This window comes from Lycium barbarum, chromosome 8 (genome assembly GCF_019175385.1).
Source record: "Lycium barbarum isolate Lr01 chromosome 8, ASM1917538v2, whole genome shotgun sequence".
Classification (NCBI taxonomy): Eukaryota; Viridiplantae; Streptophyta; class Magnoliopsida; order Solanales; family Solanaceae; genus Lycium; species Lycium barbarum.
In genome coordinates, this window is record NC_083344.1 from 3260871 (window position 1) to 3281815 (window position 20945).

At 35.0% G+C, this 20945-nt stretch overlaps 3 protein-coding genes across 4 annotated transcripts; 1 reads left to right on the plus strand and 2 right to left on the minus strand.

Moving 5' to 3' along the window:
* Nucleotides 1-554: 554 nt before the first annotated feature.
* LOC132605704 (cullin-1-like) lies at nucleotides 555-6065 on the minus strand. 2 transcript variants are annotated; one of them, XM_060318888.1, is made up of 13 exons: nucleotides 5940-6065; nucleotides 4551-4714; nucleotides 3835-3934; nucleotides 3318-3506; nucleotides 3182-3229; nucleotides 2880-3083; nucleotides 2702-2779; nucleotides 1967-2056; nucleotides 1779-1859; nucleotides 1607-1666; nucleotides 1289-1315; nucleotides 1116-1202; nucleotides 555-1024 (listed from the first exon to the last, which is right to left on the minus strand). In XM_060318888.1, the coding sequence occupies exons 2-13, from the start codon at nucleotides 4679-4681 to the stop codon at nucleotides 896-898; spliced, it is 1224 nt and encodes a 407-aa protein (XP_060174871.1). In that variant the 5' UTR covers nucleotides 4682-4714; nucleotides 5940-6065; the 3' UTR covers nucleotides 555-895. The 2 variants fall into 2 exon arrangements, with proteins under 2 accessions (XP_060174871.1, XP_060174870.1); XM_060318887.1 differs by lacking the exon at nucleotides 5940-6065 and adding an exon at nucleotides 5221-5591.
* A 7329-nt stretch (nucleotides 6066-13394) lies between these two features.
* On the plus strand, nucleotides 13395-15424 carry LOC132606080 (E3 ubiquitin-protein ligase CCNB1IP1 homolog). Its single transcript, XM_060319412.1, has 6 exons — nucleotides 13395-13575; nucleotides 13928-13973; nucleotides 14100-14130; nucleotides 14371-14620; nucleotides 14736-14896; nucleotides 15144-15424. Exons 1-6 carry the CDS (start codon nucleotides 13451-13453, stop codon nucleotides 15422-15424), a joined length of 894 nt encoding a protein of 297 aa, XP_060175395.1. The 5' UTR covers nucleotides 13395-13450.
* Nucleotides 15425-16330: 906 nt separating this feature from the next.
* LOC132605705 (OVARIAN TUMOR DOMAIN-containing deubiquitinating enzyme 9-like) lies at nucleotides 16331-18205 on the minus strand. The gene has a single exon (XM_060318889.1). The coding sequence runs from the start codon at nucleotides 17699-17701 to the stop codon at nucleotides 16559-16561; it is 1143 nt and encodes a 380-aa protein (XP_060174872.1). The 5' UTR covers nucleotides 17702-18205; the 3' UTR covers nucleotides 16331-16558.
* Between the last annotated feature and the right edge of the window lie 2740 nt (nucleotides 18206-20945).

Consider the following 20945-nt stretch of genomic DNA (forward strand, 5'->3'; position numbering starts at 1 on the left):
CTTCTAGCCCTTCGATGGAAAAAGCAGTAATTCAACCATGATTATGTGATCAACTTATACTAATCTGACCTCTCATTTTGAGCGTTTGAGTTCCAAATTACGTTTTGAACACGTAGATAAGTTGTTTTCACTATTTATGACTAATTGGTATAGTTGAGATTGAAACTTGAGGTCTTCAATAATAACAACGAAGGAAATAAATTTTAAAAACCTTGATCCACATCTAAACAGTTTGCTAAAATGGATAACAAAAGAGATCTTAATGAATAATTAACCTAAATAGCCGTTCACTTAACCGCTTAAACTAAAAATAGTTGACGGATGTATAATATATTATAATCCATGTATAATACGTATGTAACTATGTATAATCAATGTACAATATATGTACACCGGCTAGTAGTATAGATATCCCTAAAAGAATTAATTAATCAGATGCATTATATAATCAACCAGTTTATCATTGTATATTTATGAACTACAAATATCTACCGAAAAAATTGAATTGGAGAACCAGTGGTTTGGACAACAACAAGACTATCAGAATTTCAATAGGAAATGTAAAACTGGGCAGACTTAAGTAAATTTTACCATGTCAATGTTACTGTTGAAGAAAATAACAAAGGGAGTAAAATGCAGAATCTGCCTGTGTTATGCGTCTATTTAGTTTTAAACCCTACAGACAAATGACACTTTTTGGGCTGCTATAGCGAACTATTATTATAGAAAAATATATAACATAATGAAAAGTCAGTTCCAAAGAACATTCGGCCATCATAGTGGAATGTTGATATAGAGCATGGCGGTTATAAAGAGTTCTGATTGTATTATGGTATCATCTGACTTTCCAAAGAGTGCAGTTCATGCTATAGCTTATCCAATCTCCTCAATAGCGTCACGAGTCACGACTGATCTTTTCACTCTCACCTTTCTTAAGAATATTATCACAACCATAAAGGAGCTCTGCACTTGAATTTCCGGATACAATCTTACTGCGGAAGATTTCAAATGCCGCGACAAGAGCCTATAATAGTCAAAGCATTAGATATAAGAAACATTGACAAATGATTAAAGGTAAAAGGGATCAGCAGACAACTGTTAACTGTCGAACATACCTTATGAAAGAGAGAGTTATTAGCAAAACAGCCTGTAACATGAGCCATATACTTGTCGTGGAGCTCAATCAACTTCCTAACAAAGACCTGAGGAGAAGGACGAGTCCCCGGTTAATGAATAAGCACTTAATTTACATAAAAGTGAAATCAAAATGTAGGAACTATGCCTCTACCTGCTCCCCTGAGCCCGAACTTTCAGCCTGTGCAAGAACACACATATCAGCACTTTAACACTACTATAAAATTATTATTCGGTACAAAAAACTCTTGAAACCATAGGGACAACTTCATATAATTGTGCAAAAGAATTTGTTCTCGAAATGGTATTTCATGCATTCTACCTCCCTCTCGCTGTTTTTTCCTATTAATAATTTAATTAGAAGGACTTGGACTCGCTTACAATTAACAGACCCCTTGAATAATTAAGATAAATATCGTTCTTAAGTGTAAAACCACCTAAAAAATATGTAACAGGAACATGGATAATTCACCTTGGTACTTGCCGTATCTTCAGCCTGTTGCACCAAGTCCATGCCCTCAGCAGTTACATGCTGCGGAATATGTACAATCAGCATATGGTAAGCCAAAGCAATAAAACTAAATAACTAATCCTTTTGTCAGTTAGTAATTGGCATAGAAAACTGGCATAGAAAACAAACATACCTGTTTGAACATATTTGCAACAGGTTCCAGTCCATTAGAAATTCTGCTGAATAGCCTATACATTCGAGATAAATCCTCTACCTGCGTGAACAAAGAGAGTGGGGCAGTAAGGCCAGAAGAGAGAGCATCAAATAACAGTAAAATCAAAACTACCAGAAACTAATAGAAGCAAAAAAGGGAACCAATACCTTATCATCTCTAAGCAAAGCCCGGAATCCGGAACGCTCCTTCTCAAGTAACTGATTGGTATATACAACCAGTAATTCGTTTTGCACTTTCTGCATCACAAATTTGGTCTCGGCATTGAAAACAAATCCAACTAAAGGAAAATTTTCATCATGAAGAAGGTCTGAATTTTCAGCATTCTAAGTCTAGTATCTATCAGGCGAATACTTTAGAGCAAAGACATAAACAATAAGTGCGTTGTAGAACTTTTCATGATTTTATTTCCTTGAAAAAAATTAAAAATATCACTGACCGACCACCACCTCGCACCAACGAAGAAGATGTGCTTTAAGTAATATAACACCAAGTACGTTGTTTGGTTGCTGGTTAGAAAGTGAATTATTCATTAAAACCAGCATAACTAGTACTGTGTTTGGTAGCATTTTAGTTGCTATGTATAAAATCCAGCACACCAAGTATGTTGTTTGGTTACCAATTTATAATCCTGCATAACTAATACATACATAAGTTATGAGGGAATCTATGTATTATTTTATGCAGGGTAGAAGATGAAATAACTAATACATGAATAACTAAACTCTGCATAACTAAATCCTGCATTACTAATACCTGCATAACTCTAACTAACAACCAAACAACCCCTTTAGATTTGTCTCGAGCTGACATAATATCACAAAAACAAGAAGCACCATCTTCTCTGCTCCAAAATGAAAAGCAGGGTAAATTTCAATGCTGACCTCCAGAAGTTTTGTCTCAGTACTAACGTGGAGATAATGAGACACTCTATCCTTCTCTTTCTTCAAGCACTCCTCTGCCTGTGTTCGCAAAGCAAAGCACGGGTATCACAATTTACTCCGGCAACTTAAAGCAATAGCCAACCATTTTACAGAGAAAATTATAAATTATGAGTTGTACCTTCAACATATAATCCGGACAAGAATCTTCCACGATCCAGCATGAAGTTTTTCGAGAATAATAAGCTGCAGTATCTCTAAGCATCGCATCTTCAAAGTCATTCACATAATACTCCATTTTCTCCCTTCCAATTCCAACAAATATATCAAGCACGTTCTTCAATAAAGCTCTATCAATCTGCTCACCCTCACGTTCTTTTTCAATCTGATACAAGCAAATAGTATCAAAAGACTTGGGGTCAATGAGATTGTTGGGGGTGGGGGTGGGGGTAAGAGAAAAAGAACAAGAGATATGATACTTGCCAACACAATAACTCCATTTACAGCTTTACCGCTCAACTCCTGATAAACCTATTGTCAACAATAACAGAAATAAGTTGCCCACACAACAAAGATATGACAAATGCTTATCCAAAATTAGGAATGCCAAGAAGCAAACCAAATTGTGGAAGCACGTAAGACCAACTTCGTTCAGTGAAGGTAGCGACCTTATGGTAAGAAATTTCACGTCGAGACAATGGAAGAATCGTGAGAGCAACCTGACCATAAGCTTATGATCCACCCATCTCTTCACAAGTTCCCTCAACATAAACTCAGCATCTTGCTTCTCTCTTAAAGCAGGCAGAACCTAATCAAGAATACAAACACAAATTTGCAAAATTGAACAGCAATTAGCAAAGCAACTACAAGAGCACCAATATTGTCAGATCAAACTCAAGTCCTATTCGTTAATTGCCTAATTAAAAGTATAACTCGAACAAAAAGTCCGCTAATTTGCATGAATATGTTGGCCTAATTATCATAAGCTACGTTGCTCGGACTCTAGAAAAATACTGACGCACTCGTGTCGGATCCTCCAGAAATGCACTACTTTGGAGGATCCGACTTGCATCCGATGGAATTTTTGAAGAATCCGAGCAACATAGATTATAAGATAGAAAGTTGATGCTTCTTACAGTAGAATTGATGTATTTATCAAGTGCTTCCTTGTACTTATCATACAGCTGCTGAGAGTAATTGTGAGGAGCTCTCTGTGTACACATGTAATATACATATCTATGCTTCAAATTACGGAGAAGCTTCCTCCCATGGCAAGCGTACATGTTTGGCACATTGCAAATATAATACAATCTATATATACTAAAGAAATAATTATTCATATATAAACACAAGAGTGAGTAGGTTAAAAAAAACCGTTAGACTATTACCGTTTTGCAAGTTTCATACCTAAACTATTGGGTGTTCACAGAACCCCTAAACTACCATGAACTCGTATTTACATGTTATGTGAACATCACCCTCCAAAAGCTCCTCCAAATAGTTTCAAGTGGCAGTATATGTAGAAGAAAGATTGAGTGAATAAGTTAAAATCCCCCTAAACTATCACCGTTTTGCCAATTTCACACCTGAACTATTGGGTGTTCATAGAATCCCCCTGAACAACTCATTGTTCAATGTGAACTCATTCCTAAGACTTTTTTCATCTCCCACACGCCTCTCACCATGTTATCAGAAACATTGTGCCACCTATTCAACTTTAATCTAAAGGAAGTAGGGTAATAGGAACACCTAATAATTTTGGCATGAAACTCGCAAAAAAGTGATAGTTAGGGGTTTTGTAAATCTATCCACTCAAGAGACAAACTTCAAGAAGAAAGAATGTTAAGGATACGTGTATAACATCATGTATTCTTCACTGCTGAATGATTCTTGCTGTCCTTCCAGAATTCTCTTCAATTTTTTGATTCCCTCCTGTATAACATCCCATCCTTCCTCAAACTCAATTATGTGCACCAGGCTCATTTTCAATCTCAGAAGCACGCTATTTATCGTCACCTGAATATGACAAAGAGAAAACCACACATATAATCACAACACTACACCATATTACAAGCATCATAAGGTAAAAAAGCCAATCCCATGCCAACTAATAAACAATGCGAATTCAAAACTTTCAAGAAAAATATCATCAATGTACACAGGTGAAAGCAACTAATCAGCACCCAAGAGAGAGTGAGGCTTCATGATCCATAAAGTGGGTTGAGGATCAATGGGTCTCAGGTTCAAATTCCAACGAAGGCAAAAACACTAGGCAATTTCTTCCCTTCCGTCCAAGCCTTGGCGGAAAACACATTTACAAAAAAAACAAGCAGCAGCTTCTCAATTAATAATCATTTGAACATACAATGTCAATTTAACTCTCAACAATAAAGAGGAAAACAATTCACACAGTTGACGGCAACAAGCTGAAATATTTTATTACAATGTCAACTCCTGCATATACAAAAGAGTGAATTGGTTAAAAAAAACCCTAAACTATCGTTGTTTCGCGAGTTTCATACCTAAAATATCGGGTGTTCACAAAATCCCCTTGAACTACCATGAACTCATATGAAAATACACCCTGGAGAGTCTATCAGAAACAACCTCTCTACCCCACAAAAGTAGGGTAAGGTCTGCATAAATCTTATCCTCCCAAACCCTACTTGCGAGATTATACTGGGTATGTTATTATTTTGTTGTTCAGAAAACCCCCCAAACTACCAAGAACTCGTGGTGTCAGGTGAACTCATATTTAAGACTTTTTACATCTCTCACGCGCCTCTCAATTATCTCAAACATTTTGAAACATATTCCATCAAGGGCTTTTAATATAAAGGGATTGTAGTTCAGGGTAACAGGAACATAATAATTTAGGTATGAAACTCGCAAAATTGGTGATAGTTTAGGGGTTTTTTAACCTATTAACTCTAAACGAAAAGACCTAGAATCACATGCACTTTTTTTTTCTTTTAAGCCCCAGCTATCCGTTGCGAAAAATAGTTGTTCCCTTTTTTGCATTTGAACTGTATTTATTTTAATACATAGATGATGATAGTTAGAATTTTTTAACCTATTAACTCTATACAAAAAGACCAAGAATCACATACACTTTTCTTTCTCTTTTTGCAAAATTCCAATTCAATTCAATGTTACAAGAATTTTAGCACGATATTAAACCCTAGCAACAATATGAAGCATAAGAATCCACTAATCAAAGCTTAAATCCTAATTTACTAACCGAGATCTGTGGGAAATTTTGGCTCTCCTAAAGAATCGGGTAAGCACTCTCAAATTATCTCTCGTGTTTACACACCCTTTAAAGAAAAATTGGACTTCTTTCTATTCAAATATCCCTCAAACTTTACAATTTAAATTAAGTATACCTTATTATAAAATAGTGTGTGTATATATATATATATATATCGTTATAAAATTGTGTAAATATACTTATGTTGTTACAAAATGGTGCAATATACCCCTGCTATTATAAAATGATGCAAATATATTCTTTTCGCTGACGGTTTTTTTTTTTAAAAAATATTTAGGTTATTTTTTAATTAAAAAAATGTCAAGTTACTTTATAAAAAAGTTTTTGAGTAGACATACTTTTCTAAAGCTATATAGTAATTTTTTTCTGGTGGGTCGGGTCTAGTTCATTTAAAAAAATAAGTAGACTTATTTTTTTAAAGTCACGAAGATATTTTTTTAAACGAACCATACCCGACACACCAGAAAAAAAGTATCATGTGGCTTTAAAAAAATATGTCTACTAAAAAAATAGGTAGACTTTTTTTTTAAAGTCTCGTGACATTTTTCTAATTAAAAAATAAACTAAATGATTTAAAAAAAAAAACTTCATCAGCGAAAAGGGTATATTTGTATCATTTTGTACCGGCGGGGTATACATTTTGTAACGATAGAGGTATATATTCACCACTTCTAACGAGAGGTATATTTGCTCTAAATCGCAAAGTTGAGGGGTATACTTGCATCTTTTCCCTTTTACTTATTTATGTATAAAGATATATTCCCTCCGGTTTTGCCTTTTATACACCCTTTAAGAAAATATTAATTTCTAGAAAAAAATAGATTTTTTTGACTGAACTACATACCAGACAAAATGTAGTTTCTTAATTGCATAAAAACACACTTATCTAAATAGGGATAAATTTGAAAGAAAACAATTAATTACTTCTTGATTATGTAAAAGTGGATATTTCAAATTTTCAATTTTGAACCTATAAGTTGAGCTTAATTCAAGTCAGGTCTCATTTCCTCGTTTCGGGAGAAATGGTTTTTTAGTCCATTACAAACTATTTTTAGTTTTATGATTTTTTTACAAGAGATTTCACTTTTTATATATAAGAGATTTGAAAAAAATACATAAGAGATCTGAAAAGTCATTTTCTTCTATTCAAATTGTAAGGGGGCAAGAGATCTCATTCCTAATTTCTTATTCAAACCAGAATCATCTAAATAAATATTCATGCTACCGTACAAGCAACGAGATCTCTTGCCCTCTTACAATTTGGGTAGAAAAAAATGATCTTTTCATATCTCTTCTGTGTAAAAAATGAAGATCTCTTATAAAGAGAGGTCATAAAACTTTAAAAAAGTTTGTAATGAGCTAAAACGCCATTTCTCCCACATAATATCAAGGAAATGTAACAAAAAAGGGGACAAATGGTTTTTTATCCTTGTACAAACTTTTTTTTTTAAAATTTTATGACCTTCTCACAAGATATCTTCATTTTTTATACATAAGAGATCTGAAAATAACACAAAAGAGATCTCAAAAGTCTATTTTTTCTATTCAAATTGTAAGAGGGCAAGTGTCACGCCCCGAACCATGGCCTGGACGTAACACGGCACTCGGTGCCTGACTGCATGTGACCGAGCGAACCACATGGCTTGCTGAATCATCATGATACATAACATAAGCGGAATATAACGTAAATGCATGATGAGCCTTTACAAAACGTGATAAGTCATAATACTTAATAAAAATACTTGTTTAAACATGAGTGCGGAAATAACATGAATGAGCCAAAAATGGCTATACGACTCTGAATGTCTGACATAATATAACTGACTTGTCTAGTCTATGAAACCTCTATCATGATCTGACTAGAAAACATACTTACTGGGACAAGGCCCCCAGCATACCTTAGATGCATAACTAAGCATAAAACAAAAGTTGACTAAACCCCGAATGAGATGGGGCTCACCAATAAGCTGATACGAATGTTGTCTTACTGAGCAGATGTGTCGTCCTGTATATCAGTACCTGCATCGTGAAATGCAGGCCCCCAGGCAATAAAAAGGGGACGTCAGCACATTGAATGTACTGATATGTAAAACAACTAAAAGAAATAACATGAGACATGGAATAACATGATAAGAACTGAAACTGAAAACCTGGACATGAACATGAGCATGAGCATGAGTATATATATATATATATATATATATATATCATAAGTAAAACATGATAAGTAAGGAGAGTATTTCATAAACCGACATATGATATCACCACGTGGATACGTGGAGTCCGGTACCTCGCCGGACCAGCAGAGCCCCTATACCTTGCCAGGGTATAAGGTGGTAACGTGCCTGATGGATCCATTCAGTGTAAAATTAAGGTATCGTCCTAACTGGGCGGAGCAATCCTTGTCCTATGGTGGCTACATAGTTTCAGGCTATCTGAGCCTTCTCGGTAATTCATGCAACTCCCAAAAACATGAACATGATATAGTTGGCTAAGAAGCCCATGTTTTTCGTGAATTAACTTGTAATCATGATTCCACGAAATAACTTGTAACATGGTTTCGTGAATTAACTTGTACTTGTCTTGTAATCATGATTTCACGAAATAACTTGTAAACATGATTTCATGAAATAACTTGTAAACATGGTTTGATGAAATAACTTGTGAACATGGTTTCATGAAATAACTCGTAAAATAGTTTCATAAGATAACTTGTCATAGTCTTGCAAACATGTTCTTGATTCATGAGTACTAAGAATAGTTTGTAATCATATATATATATATATATATATATATATATATAATTGACTTGAAAACATGCTTGTAACTTACTAGATAAAATCATAAAGTTTCATATAAACATAATGAGAACACATGAGGAAGAATTCATGATTCATGGATTAAGCTGAGGTTCCTAATAACCGTAATGGAAGATTAGGAATAAAATAACGAATACATATACAAGATTCATGTACATAAATACATAAATACGGGCTACCAATATGTTGGGTTTAATGCCCTAGGATTTGAACTTCATGGATTTTAAGAAACGAATCATGGGGAAGAACGTAGAGATTCCCACATGTGAATGAAAGTTCTACATACCTTAATTGCTTCAAAACTTGAATTAAAGACTTGGATTTTGGAGAAGATTTCCTAAATCTTGATTCTTGAATCTTGAGATGGGTTTTCTTGAAAACCCTAGATTAGGAATGATGATTTCTTGTTTAGATTACAAGGATATATGTTAGAATTGAGTTGGAATAATTAGGATGGACTTACCTTGGTGTTCTTGATGTTGGAGGAGAGTAGGAGGTCGTTCTAGGGTTTGAAGGAATGAAAAATAATGAGTTGAATTGATATGGATGAATATATACTGTCCTGTGAAATTGAATTTACGACCTGAACAGTGCTGGTCGTATTTTCAGTTTACGGGTCGTAAACTGCAATAAGGGTCGTATTTTGCAATACGGACTGCACTGCGTCTCTTCAGTAAAATGACCATAACTCTTTGCACAGATGTCCGTTTGACCCCCGTAAGATACCATTGGAAAGGTATTTCAATGATCTACAACTTTCATCAAGTAAGTTTTTCGAAATTCCAAATACATTTTGAAATAAGGGCCATAAAGTAAATACGGTCCGTATTTAACCATATGACCTCAATGTCAAATTCCAGAATGTTCAAAAATTCTTGGTTTCAGTTTACGAGCACTGTTCATGGGCGTAAATTGAAATACGACCACTGTTCATGGGCGTAAACCACCATATCACGACTGAACAGGAAAATTTCAATTCCCACATTCTTTATCTGATTTTCTAAGTCTAGGATCGTGGTCAAAACTTTCGTTAAAGGTACGGGGTGTTACAGCAAGAGATCTCATTTCCTCAACAAAAAAGAAAAACATGAGTAAAGCGTTCACCAGCGTTTTGCCTTCAGGCATTCAGGGATTTTTTTTTTGTTGCTTAGTTGAAATTTTACAAACCTCTGTCTTAAAGCCTAACTTTTGTCCGAATAGGCCTAATTTTTTGCGAAAGTTAGGCCTATTAAGGCAAACTTCCGCCTGAATAGGCCTAACTTTGCTACAAACTTCCGCCTTGCGATTTTTTTTAAAAAAATACTTGATTGAGTGGGGAGTCAAATCCAGAACTGTCATTCCGCCAAAAAAAAAAAAAGATGATTTTGATTTTGCTTCTAGCCTTTGGCCCAAACAAAAAAGTAATTCAACTATGAATATGTGATTAATTGACAACAAGTCGGCATCTCGATATGAGCATTTGAGTTCCAAATTACGTTTTGAACAGATACACAAGTTGTTTTCACTATTTATGAGTTGTTAGTATGGTTGAGACCGGGGCATAAGGGCTTCAATAATAATAGTGAATGAAATAACTTTTAAAAAAGCCTTGATTGACATCTAAACATTGTTTCTCCAAAATGGATAACAAAAGAACTAGAATAAAAGAATGAACAACTAAGCTAAATATATATATATATATATATATATATATATATATCGGAAAAGACTCATAAATACCCTTCACCTATGGAAAAAGGCTCATAAATACCCTCCTTCCACCTTTGGATCTAAAAATATCCTTAAGGTTTGCTTTTGGCTCAAAAATACCCTTTAAACTAACAGAAAAAAATTGGCTGATTAAAAAGACACGAGTCATTTTTTAATTGGTGCCATATTTTAACTCAAAAATAATTAAAACCCACCCAAGTTTTTAAACCCAAACCCGTTTTCACCTCAACATTAAACAATATGTTCTTTTTCTCCATGGTTCTTCTTTTTCTCTTTCTTCTTCCTCTTCTTTCTTCCAAACTTGTTTATCAAAATCTACTGTTATCTTTGCATAAAGTTTGTTTCTTTTATGCGAAAATGTCTCTTTTCATTGTTTTTGTTGCTGCTTAAGTGATGTAATGGTGATTAGTAACCATTTTTTATGTAAAATTTCAGATTTGAAAGTAACCATTTTTTATGTAAAATTTCAGATTTGAAGTTATGCAGTTAGTATTTCAATGGTGATATGTTAAAATGGAGGTTGACTATATCCATTTGGTTTTTGAAATTGTAAAATTTGGTTTATATTGAAGGCTATTTTGTTGCTGCAAAATAAGACTTTACATAGTCATTTGATGTATAATGCTAATGAGTTATAAGGCTTGATGCAAAATAAGCTAGTACTGGCATATTCTCAAGCTAGTTTCTATACCGCCAATTGGGTTATAAAGGTTGATACTCAAGCTAATTTCTACCTGCTCTCATTTTTTTTAGCACCAGTTCTTTTTAGCCAATGCAGCTAGTGATTTTTTTTGCGGCCATTGTGTGGAGATTACCAAATATTATTGTGAGTCCAATCACCTCCATTTCAGGGGAATGAAGTGTCACAAATATTACTATTGCATCAGTGAATTGAAAAGCGCATCAAATTGAATGTTGAAGTACTCTTTCCAGAAGGTGGAAAATACATGGGACAAAATAACAATTGTAAAAGGACATTTGTGAACATGTCTAACCAAACTTCAGGAGAGCACCACAACATAAACTGATAATATTTATCAAACTTCAGGACAGCACCACAACATAAACCAAATAAAAACCAGAATAGTAATCAAAATCAACACCAGAACAGAAATTAAAACAGCACCAGTATAGTCATTCACCTCAAAAGTAGTAATTGCATAACTGATGCAACACAAAAACATCAAAAACATCAATTTACTTGTCTATTGACATTACATAACACCATAGTAACCCAAAAAAAAAAGTTTAAGTTTGAATTGCCCTAAAGTCTACCCCTTCTAGCCTTCATTTTGCCAAGTCTTTTTTCCTTTTCTTCTACCAGCTGCTTTGAGGAAGAAGAAAGAGAAAAAGAAGAACCATGGACAAAAAGAACATATTGTTTAATGTTGAGGTGAAAACGGGTTTGGGTTTAAAAACTTGGGTGGGTTTTAATTATTTTTGAGTTAAAATATGGCACCAATTAAAAAATGACACGTGTCTTTTTAATCAGCCAATTTTTTTCTATTAGTTTAAAGGGTATTTTTGAGCCAAAAACAAACCTTAAGGGTATTTTTAGACCCAAAGGTGGAAGGAGGGTATTTATGAGCCTTTTTCCATAGGTGAAGGGTATTTATGAGCCTTTTCCGTATATATATATATATATAAGCTAGAAAAGGTAAACAATGAATTCAACATTATAAACTGTCATAGCCTGTTTGGCCAAGCTTTTGGGAGGCCAAAAGTTCTTAGTATTTAAAAAAAAAAACGAGGTGTTTGACCAAACTTTTGGGAGAAAATAAGTGCTTCTGAGGAGTAGGAGTAGCATAAGCAGAAGTTGTTTTTCAGAAACTAAAAAAAAGTAATAATTTCCCCCCAAAGCAGTTTTTTGAAAAGCAGTTTTGAGGAAATATACTTAGAAACACTTTTTAAAAGCTTGGCCAAACATTAATTGCTGCTCAAAAGTGTTTTTCAAATTAATTGGCCAAATAGGCTATGAGTATTGTATACTATCAATGTAGTAGCTGATAGCTGGTTTGTTAAATTTGCTGATACTTCTGTTTACCTAAATTCTTAGTTATCTCGGTTCATGCATATGAATGATGTTTTTCTTTATAGAAAGTTGAGTATTCATCAACTTGTAAAACTCTGATTTTCGACACATAAGCAGCAAGCAATTTCACATGATAGTTAACTTTCTTTTCTAGGCTAGTTATCAAAACGTGTTTTGTGTGTTTCCAGTTAGTTTCCTTTAGCTATCCAAGTATGAACCCTGATATTTCAACATTTTGTAAGGAGCTAAAGGTTTCAGCTATGGATATTGATATTCTAGCTGCCATTAGGCATTTCTTTCACACCAAGCACGTTTGAAATTGGATTAGCCAGCTACAACTGGCTGTTAAGTGGATTGTCTCTGTGTAATTAGAGATGCAAACTTTGTTCGGAGATCTTGTCGACTGTTTTAGGGATAATTAGTCATTTCTTATTGACTATTCCTGTGTCGATGGCTATAGAGTGCATGGGATCAGAAACGTTATGCTCAGAACTTTGAATGATTCCACAACTTTGTATAACGTGCTATGAAATTGACAATCATCTTTGAAGGTTGAGATGAGATGCAATGATTGCTGGCGAGAACTGGAACGAAAGGCCATCACCACCACTTGTGGCCACGGCTTCTGTATCCTATTTTTGAATGTGTTCCATATAGACATGCATCTGTTTTGTGTGTTCCAGCCCCCAGGGAATGTCTTTAGTGGTCGAAAACTAGAATTACAATCTTGGGAATCAGGGTTTGAATCTAACAGAGGCTACACTAAGTCCCATCTGCCAAAGTCTTGGTGCAAAGAGTTATCCGCTATACTGGTGGCGGATAGCTGGTACTTGATGGCTCAATTGATGTGCATGGATACCACCATTATCCAAAAACAGATTACGTTCCCATAGAGACATGTATGTTTGCGCAGTTTTCTCATGGAGATGATTTTGGTGTACAACTGCTATGATTCCTTAACAATGTTAATAGGTCAGAATGATGCTAGCAAGATTCTCAGCAATGATGCCGCTTGTCCTATCTGTGATCAAGTTCTGTCTAAAAGGTTAGTTCTATCTAATATCGCTTTCATCTTTTTGGTCAAATGTTGTTAGTTCACCAAAAAATGATTTGATTTTGCAATAGATATATCTAAATTTGCACTTCCTATAACTTCTTGTCCCTTTCTCCTTTTGATTTGCTTTTCATTTTTTTTTTATATTTTGCTTTTTGTTTTTTTGGGGGTGGGGGGGGGGGGGGGGGGGGGTGATGACACTTCAGGAACAGAATTTTGTGTTTCATTGCTAAAGTTTATTAATTGGTCTTTTTCTTCTACTAGCATTAATTAAACATTCTAAGTAATGTTTGGCATCTTATTGAGTCTGTATGACCGAGCGTTTGAAATATTTGTTTCTCAGTCTCATGAAACCTGTGGACATCAATCCAGGCGATGAATGGATAAATGTAAGCATCCATTCATGAAAGGACTGCTCCCTTATCACCTTCTACATTTGATGTGATTTAATCATATTTGTTTCACTCATTTCTTAATCAGCGTCCTATTTAAAATTTGTTCACACCCTCATGCAGATGGTCATGGCTGGAATTACACCACAGATATGTATCCTTCATCGTCTGTCCTGTGTTGAAACATCTGTACTCTTCAGTTTTACTTTTAAAACACAGTAAAGGTGGCTTAGTTTAAACTAACGTATATTGAAGTTGGCTTAGTTTACATTAATGTATAGTGAAGTTGGCTTAGTTCAAATTAACGTACTACTTCCCAAATTTGATGTAGGCTAACAACATCCAGAAATGGTATTTACGTTAGCTTAAATACTTTCTCCTTAATCATATCCAGTAATGAAGAGTGCCTACAGAAGTGTGATGTTCTACATTGGGCAAAAGGAATTGGAAATGCAGTTCAAGATGAACAAGATAGTAGCTCAATGCCGTCAGAAATGTGAGATGATGCAGGAAAAATTCTCTGAAAAGTTGGAGCAAGTACATACTGCATACCAGAAGGCGGCTAAAAAGTGCCAAATGATGGAACAAGAGATTGAGAGCTTATCTAAAGACAAGCAGGAAGAAAAGTTTGCTGAAAAATCCAGGTTCTTCTTACCGTCTTTAACGCAGATTCTAGTTGCAAAGTGTGCTGTGATTTACTACTAAAATCTGCAATCTTTGGTACGTACTCTCAGAAATAACATAGGTTTCTACTGTCAGGCAAAAAAGAAAACTTGATGAAATGTTTGATCAGTTGAGAAATGAATATGATTCAGTAAAGCGCACAGCCATTCAGCCAAGTAATTTCTTTTCAAGACCAGAGCCTGATTTGTTCGCAGATCCTGCTAATATGATGGATAACAGAGATAATATGGGAAAAGGTAACTCATTTTGTACTTAGAATAATCACATGGCACATGTGAGGCTGGTGTAGTTTGAAAAATATGATTTGTTCGTCTCAGAGTATGAATACTCATGGTCAAAATTCTTTGCATTTAAATGATGAATTCTGCTTAGGTATTTGATTACTCATTGTCAAAATTCTTAGAATTCTTTGAAATTTGAGTATTTTGCTGTCAAAACTGCATTAACCTTTTAGCAAAACATTAGTCGACTCATTTGTCGCAGATTGGTCGGTTCTCACTCCTGAAACTCCAGGACCAAGAGAAGACGCATGGCCTCCAGCGAGACAGAATAATTCCAACTCTGGGCCTTTCAATGTCTCGAGTGGCTCCCCTGTAAGACAGTCAGCGATACCAGTGGATGCTGGAAATAGACGAGCAGGTGGACGTCCTATGCTTGGCGTTGCAACTGGAGCAAGCAATCCCTCAATGACCCTTAGGAATCTCATCCTATCACCAATTAAGAAACCTCAACTCTCCCGCAACAGACCACAGATGTTCACGTAAGATACAAAATTTATATCCAATAAGCTAAAATATGTGAAAGCTGAATTTGTACAAATATTTGGTTTTCCAGGGTTTAAGTGGGAGATCTGTCAATTGCAATAGTGTGGAGAAAAATATACTTGAGATGCAACGATGGATCAGGTTTCCTTGACATTTTCATTGGGAAATTTTTCTGTGAATTAAAGTGCCAGATGTGGTGAGAAAAGTAAAGATGATGTAAGTAATGTTTCATAGTTTACGTACAAATAGATGATGTGATATGCAGTTTAATACTTGCAACTTCTCTTGCACTACTTAAGTGTAGCATATGCCTCTTTCTTACTTGAGGATTCAGAAGTTAATAGTCTGGAAAATGGAAACACCACATTCCTTGTGCTGTAAATTACCATTACTCTTTAGATTACATGCTGCTAACCTACAAAAACATTTCTTTTGGTATTTATGTGATCTCATGATATCACGTGGGAAGACAAGACAACATTCGAAATTGGAGCTTTTGGGAGTGATTGGCAAAAACTTACCCATACCTGCACCAAATGTTTGCACCAAATTGTATTAATTTATCACAATTAAGTGATAAATTGAGGTCATAGTATGCATTGATTAATTACAATTTAGTGATGGTAGTGTATGTAAAATACATGTTATGTAGCATTCATTGGATTGGTGTAAATATCGGGTGTGGTTAAGTTTTCTCAGGACGAGATATTACCATGTTGAACAGAGTATATACAGTAAGAATCATCAAACCTCTTCAAGATACCTCACAATCTCAAATCCTCAAGTTTCATACATTCATGTATTTAGCTTCTGTTAACTCAAGGAAGCTAATTGCAAATCCTCTGATAAATTGGCATCTCAATTCTTTTTTTTTTTCTTTGGAAAATAAAAATAGCAACAAATACAAGCACAAAAGCATTGCATATAAATAAATCAATAATTGAAGAGCTAACTACAAAAATTAAATGAAAATGATATATACACAGAATGAAAGCCGTAAAATATGCAAAATTGTTGTATACTTCATAGAAAGATAAAGAGAATAATATATACAATGAGTTGTTATCACAAAGCCCCTAATTCTCGTGATAAGGTGCGCTGTTCCAAAAGAAGGTGGTAAGTGCTACTCAAGGCTCAACCTAGCCACCGCCATTTTTTTCTTTTTCTTGTTTCTCCAGCAGGATATTCTCCTTGTGGATAGATTGAATTGTAGTGCACTTCAGCCCAAAAGCTCAAAAATATGGTTCTGTTTGACTTCTGACATTGTGGAATAATCTCAATGTAGCAAGTGTCCTTAAATGATGTAATGACAAATATCTTAACACCATATGAATCTGCAGCAGCCTGCAAAGTTACATGATCACCCCATTCGCCAGCTTTACTCATTTTCTTCAAATATTCATCATAGACCATAGGAACATAACCCTCATACAACTCCCTATGGGAATTTAGCTGTTTAACAACTTGTTCCCTCACAAATTTGTGATGTTCAGTACTGCGATATATTTGGTCTGACAATGAGCGGAATAGACAGTTGCCATCTCCAGAAACTTTTAACTCAACTAGATCATATACTTCCAACCTGTCCATCAGCCTTTGATGATCTGATTTGGCTTCATCTACTGAGGGTATATCTCCATTAATCTTGGGAACATGAGGGATGGCAGCCAACTGATTCAAACGTTTCCCAACTTCACCATCAAGAAGAGACTCATCCTCTATCTCTGGCGAAATTTCTTGATGATCCCAATTGGATGATGTAACTGCAAGAGGGCAAAAAGTAATCATTCCATTACTATCTGTGTCTTCCTCTTTTTCCGCACTGTTTTGATATGCTTTTCCTTGAGCCGAAGATCTATACGAAATAAACTCTCTACCTCCCAAGATAGGGATAAGGTCTGTGTGTACACTACTCTTCCCAGACCCTACTTGTGAGACTACACTGGTTATGTTGTTGTTGTTACTATTTGTGTCTTCCTGATTGCCATCAAGAACTGACGCTTTCCGATGTTCTTGGTGAGTGTGTGAAGATCCTATGGATTCCTCGAATGAAAGGCTCGATAGTTCCTCCTGAAGAGCATGGGCAATTACCTCATCATTCTCCACGTTTGTATGTGTAGGCTCAGAATAACCTTCCATAACAACATACCCAAGTTGAGAAAAATCCCTGTCATACTGAGTAATAGTTCCGACAGAACCACCGTTGTTTATACCACAAACATCTATAAGGTGGAGATTCCACCTTACTACATCAGGATCTGGCTCATAAACAGTCATTTTATGTGTACAAGTTCCTTTGAATTCGAGAAAGAAAAAAGGCAAGATCAAAAACTTTAAACTTGGGAGAGAAATTTTTTAACGTAGAAAGGGAAAAAGTATTCTTAAAACAATCGAATCATAAAAAAATCAGCAGATGAACGGTGTATTTGGATATGCCGTGGTGGAGTAGTTAAAGAAAGATTGGATCAATCAGATGCCGTGGCGGAGTAGTTAAAGAAAGATTGTATCAAAAACATTCATTGAGTGGGAAAAGGAAAAAGGAACAAACGGCCGAATTTCCAGCATGAAATTGATCCCCCAGTCCTAAGTAAAGAGCGAAGGGGCTTGGTCTTACTTTTTTTTTTTTTTTTTTTTTTTTTTTTTGAAACCGACTTTTGGCAGAAATCGAAGACCGCCGCCAACCACATGTGGCCACGTCGGTGGCACGGGAAGATGCTCAAAATCCATCTGATGTTTTTTGTTTTTTAAAGAATAGTTAGTGCTGAGCAAGCAGCTATTGGGATGAGGTCTAAATCTTTTTGGCTTAATGCATATGCGGACCTCTAAATTTATCCCATTTTTTCATTTTGGCACCTCAACTAAGTGGTATTTCTATTGAACCCCTGAACTCGTCCTCAAGTGTATCTATCAAACACAATCAGACTTACATAATATTATTCCATCTTCAATGTAGCAACATGCTAATATGTGTGTGTGTGTGTCATTTTTTAGCTAAGATTAACAGCAATTGAGAGGAAAAAAAGAATAACGCTTAATTAAGATGTAAGTGGAAGAACAGAATCAATCGCCACATCTATGACCTAAAGAGTCTTCCCAATTTGATGTGTCAATAATCATAGTGAGTATAATAAATATATTAGTACAGTCTGTAATAATAGGACCAGGACCCTAACAATGTCATAAAATTAAATGCATAGGATAATTAGGGTACAGAGGACCACAAAATGGTTCTTTTTCCATTTTAAACCGAATTCCCACGCTAATTTGGGGCACTAATTATAGCAACCAGTGATATTTGAGCATATTGTACTAATTGTATACGGTAAAAATCGATATATGCTAAACCGGTAAGACCGGAGACCGAGGGAAGAAAGGAACAAGCACGAGCACGAAGACTTTCTTTCGGGACCAGAGGAGTGCTTCAACCAAAGAAAAAGCAAACATCGTTTGGTCCGGTTTTCACCATAGCCGAGTTGGCCGTGGCCATTGGCCCGATTGATCGTGGCCGTTGGCCCGGGTGATCGTGGCCGTTGGTCCGGGTGATCGTGGCCGTTGGTCCGGGTGATCCGGGCCGTTGGTCCGGGTGATCCGTTACACAATTGTCATGCGTCAAGACCGTTCTACCACATTGTACTGTCAATCGTATGGGTGTCAGATCGTACGACCAACTTTATCATTTTTAGTGTTTTTCTTTATTCAAAAGGGTTTTATGTTGTATGAGGCCCATAAGGCATAAACTATAAATAGGGGCTATTACCCTACTTTTAAGGGTTGGCTTCTTCAGATCTAAAACAGGCTATTGTTTCCTGGGGGGGAGGGGGGGGGGGGGGGGGGGGGGAGTCAGAGTTATACTGCTGGTTCGGTGAAGATTATGCCACAGTAGGCTTGAATCTCCTTAAAGAGAGCGAGATATCTGCACCTTAGCCTGAATATTTACTTATTCATTTTCTGTTCATTTTATTGTAAATTTCAACTGTAATTTATCGGTACATTCACCAACCATTCCTACAAACAACCATCTATATTACTCAATAATAAGCTTCAATGTAATATAATTATGTAATTTTTTAATATAACTTAAGTGCATTTCTAAGAGACAAAGAAATACTCCCTCCGTCTCAAATTATTTGTCTTTTTTTTTTTTTTTTTTTTTGTGTTGCTTTACACGTCCCTTAAGAAATATTAATTAGGAGGAGTATTTGACTAACTTAACCCTACAATCTTTCTCCATTAATGTTTACTCTATTTGTGTGTCATATCCATTAATGACCAAATTCTACTAAAGATAAAATGGAAAAAAATAATTAATTATATCTTGAATTTGTAAAACGATAAATAATTTAAGACAACTATTTTTAATAACCACAACAGATTTTGAACCATTAGTTGAGGTAAAAAGAGGATTTTTATGTCAATGAATGCTCTTCTCTTGTTTCATTAAACAGTAAAATGCGTTTTCTTTTCTCACACGGTAAATAATAAAACTAATAAAAGAAAGGGAAAAGGGTCAAAAATACCCCTCTACTTTGAAAAAAGAACTAAAAATATCCTCCGAACTTATTTTGGTTAAAAATACCCCTCCCATTCTTAAAGTTTTCAAATATATCCCTGTCTTGACGGAAATTATCCCCCAATATAAGCCGAAATCATTTTTTAAACCCGCTCCATCATTTAAACCCAACTCAGCTAAATAATAACCCATAAGATCTCCTTATTCTCTCAGTTCCCTCAAACTTCAAACCTACGTATTGGGGGAATAAGGGAATCTTATGGGTTATTATTTAGTTGGGTCAAATGATGGAGCGGGTTTAAAAAAAATGATTTCGGGTTATTTTGGAGGATGATTTCCGTCAAGATAGGGGTATATTTGAAAACTTTAAAGATGAGAGGGGTATTTTTGACCCAAAATAAGTTCGGACGATATTTTTATCTCTTTTTCCAAAGTAGAGAGGTATTTTTGACCCTTTTTCCTTTCTTTTATTAGTTTTATTATTTACCGTGTGAGAAAAGAAAACGCATTTTACTGTTTAATGAAACAAGAGAAGAGCATTCATTGACATAAAAATCCTCTTTTTACCTCAACTAATGGTTCAAAATCTGTCGTGGTTACTAAAAATAGTTGTCTTAAATTATTTATCGTTTTACAAATTCAAGATATAATTAATTATTTTTTTCCATTTTATCTTTAGTAGAATTTGGTCATTAATGGATATGGCACACAAATAGAGTAAACATTAATGGAGTAAACATTATAAGCCAATCCAAACGGGCTCTAATTCATATTCTCAAAAGAAATAAAATATAAAACTGATAAATTGAAATTAAAATCAAACAAACAGGATACACAAGAACAGAAAACTATAATCATGACATAGGATTACTAGGTGTTATATACATACGGTAAGAATAATTAAGAAAACACATAAAGGACATACATTAATCCTAAAGAGATATCCTAGTTACCTTTCTTTGTTAAGGATATTTGATTTTTTCAATTGAAGTGAAAAATTAGGGATACAAA

Excerpts from the sequence above, each read along its gene's own strand:
- LOC132605704 (XM_060318888.1), bottom strand. The coding sequence starts at position 4,681 with ATGAGCCTGGTGCACATAATTGAGTTTGAGGAAGGATGGGATGTTATA. Across the intron at positions 1,860-1,966 it reads CTTTGCTTAGAGATGATAAG|GTAGAGGATTTATCTCGAAT; the intron begins GTATTGGTTCCC and ends TTGTTCACGCAG. Across the intron at positions 1,316-1,606 it reads AAGATACGGCAAGTACCAAG|GCTGAAAGTTCGGGCTCAGG; the intron begins GTGAATTATCCA and ends GTTCTTGCACAG.
- LOC132606080 (XM_060319412.1), top strand. The coding sequence starts at position 13,451 with ATGGAGATGATTTTGGTGTACAACTGCTATGATTCCTTAACAATGTTA. Across the intron at positions 14,621-14,735 it reads AAGTTTGCTGAAAAATCCAG|GCAAAAAAGAAAACTTGATG; the intron begins GTTCTTCTTACC and ends TTCTACTGTCAG. Across the intron at positions 14,897-15,143 it reads CAGAGATAATATGGGAAAAG|ATTGGTCGGTTCTCACTCCT; the intron begins GTAACTCATTTT and ends CATTTGTCGCAG.
- LOC132605705 (XM_060318889.1), bottom strand. The coding sequence starts at position 17,701 with ATGACTGTTTATGAGCCAGATCCTGATGTAGTAAGGTGGAATCTCCAC.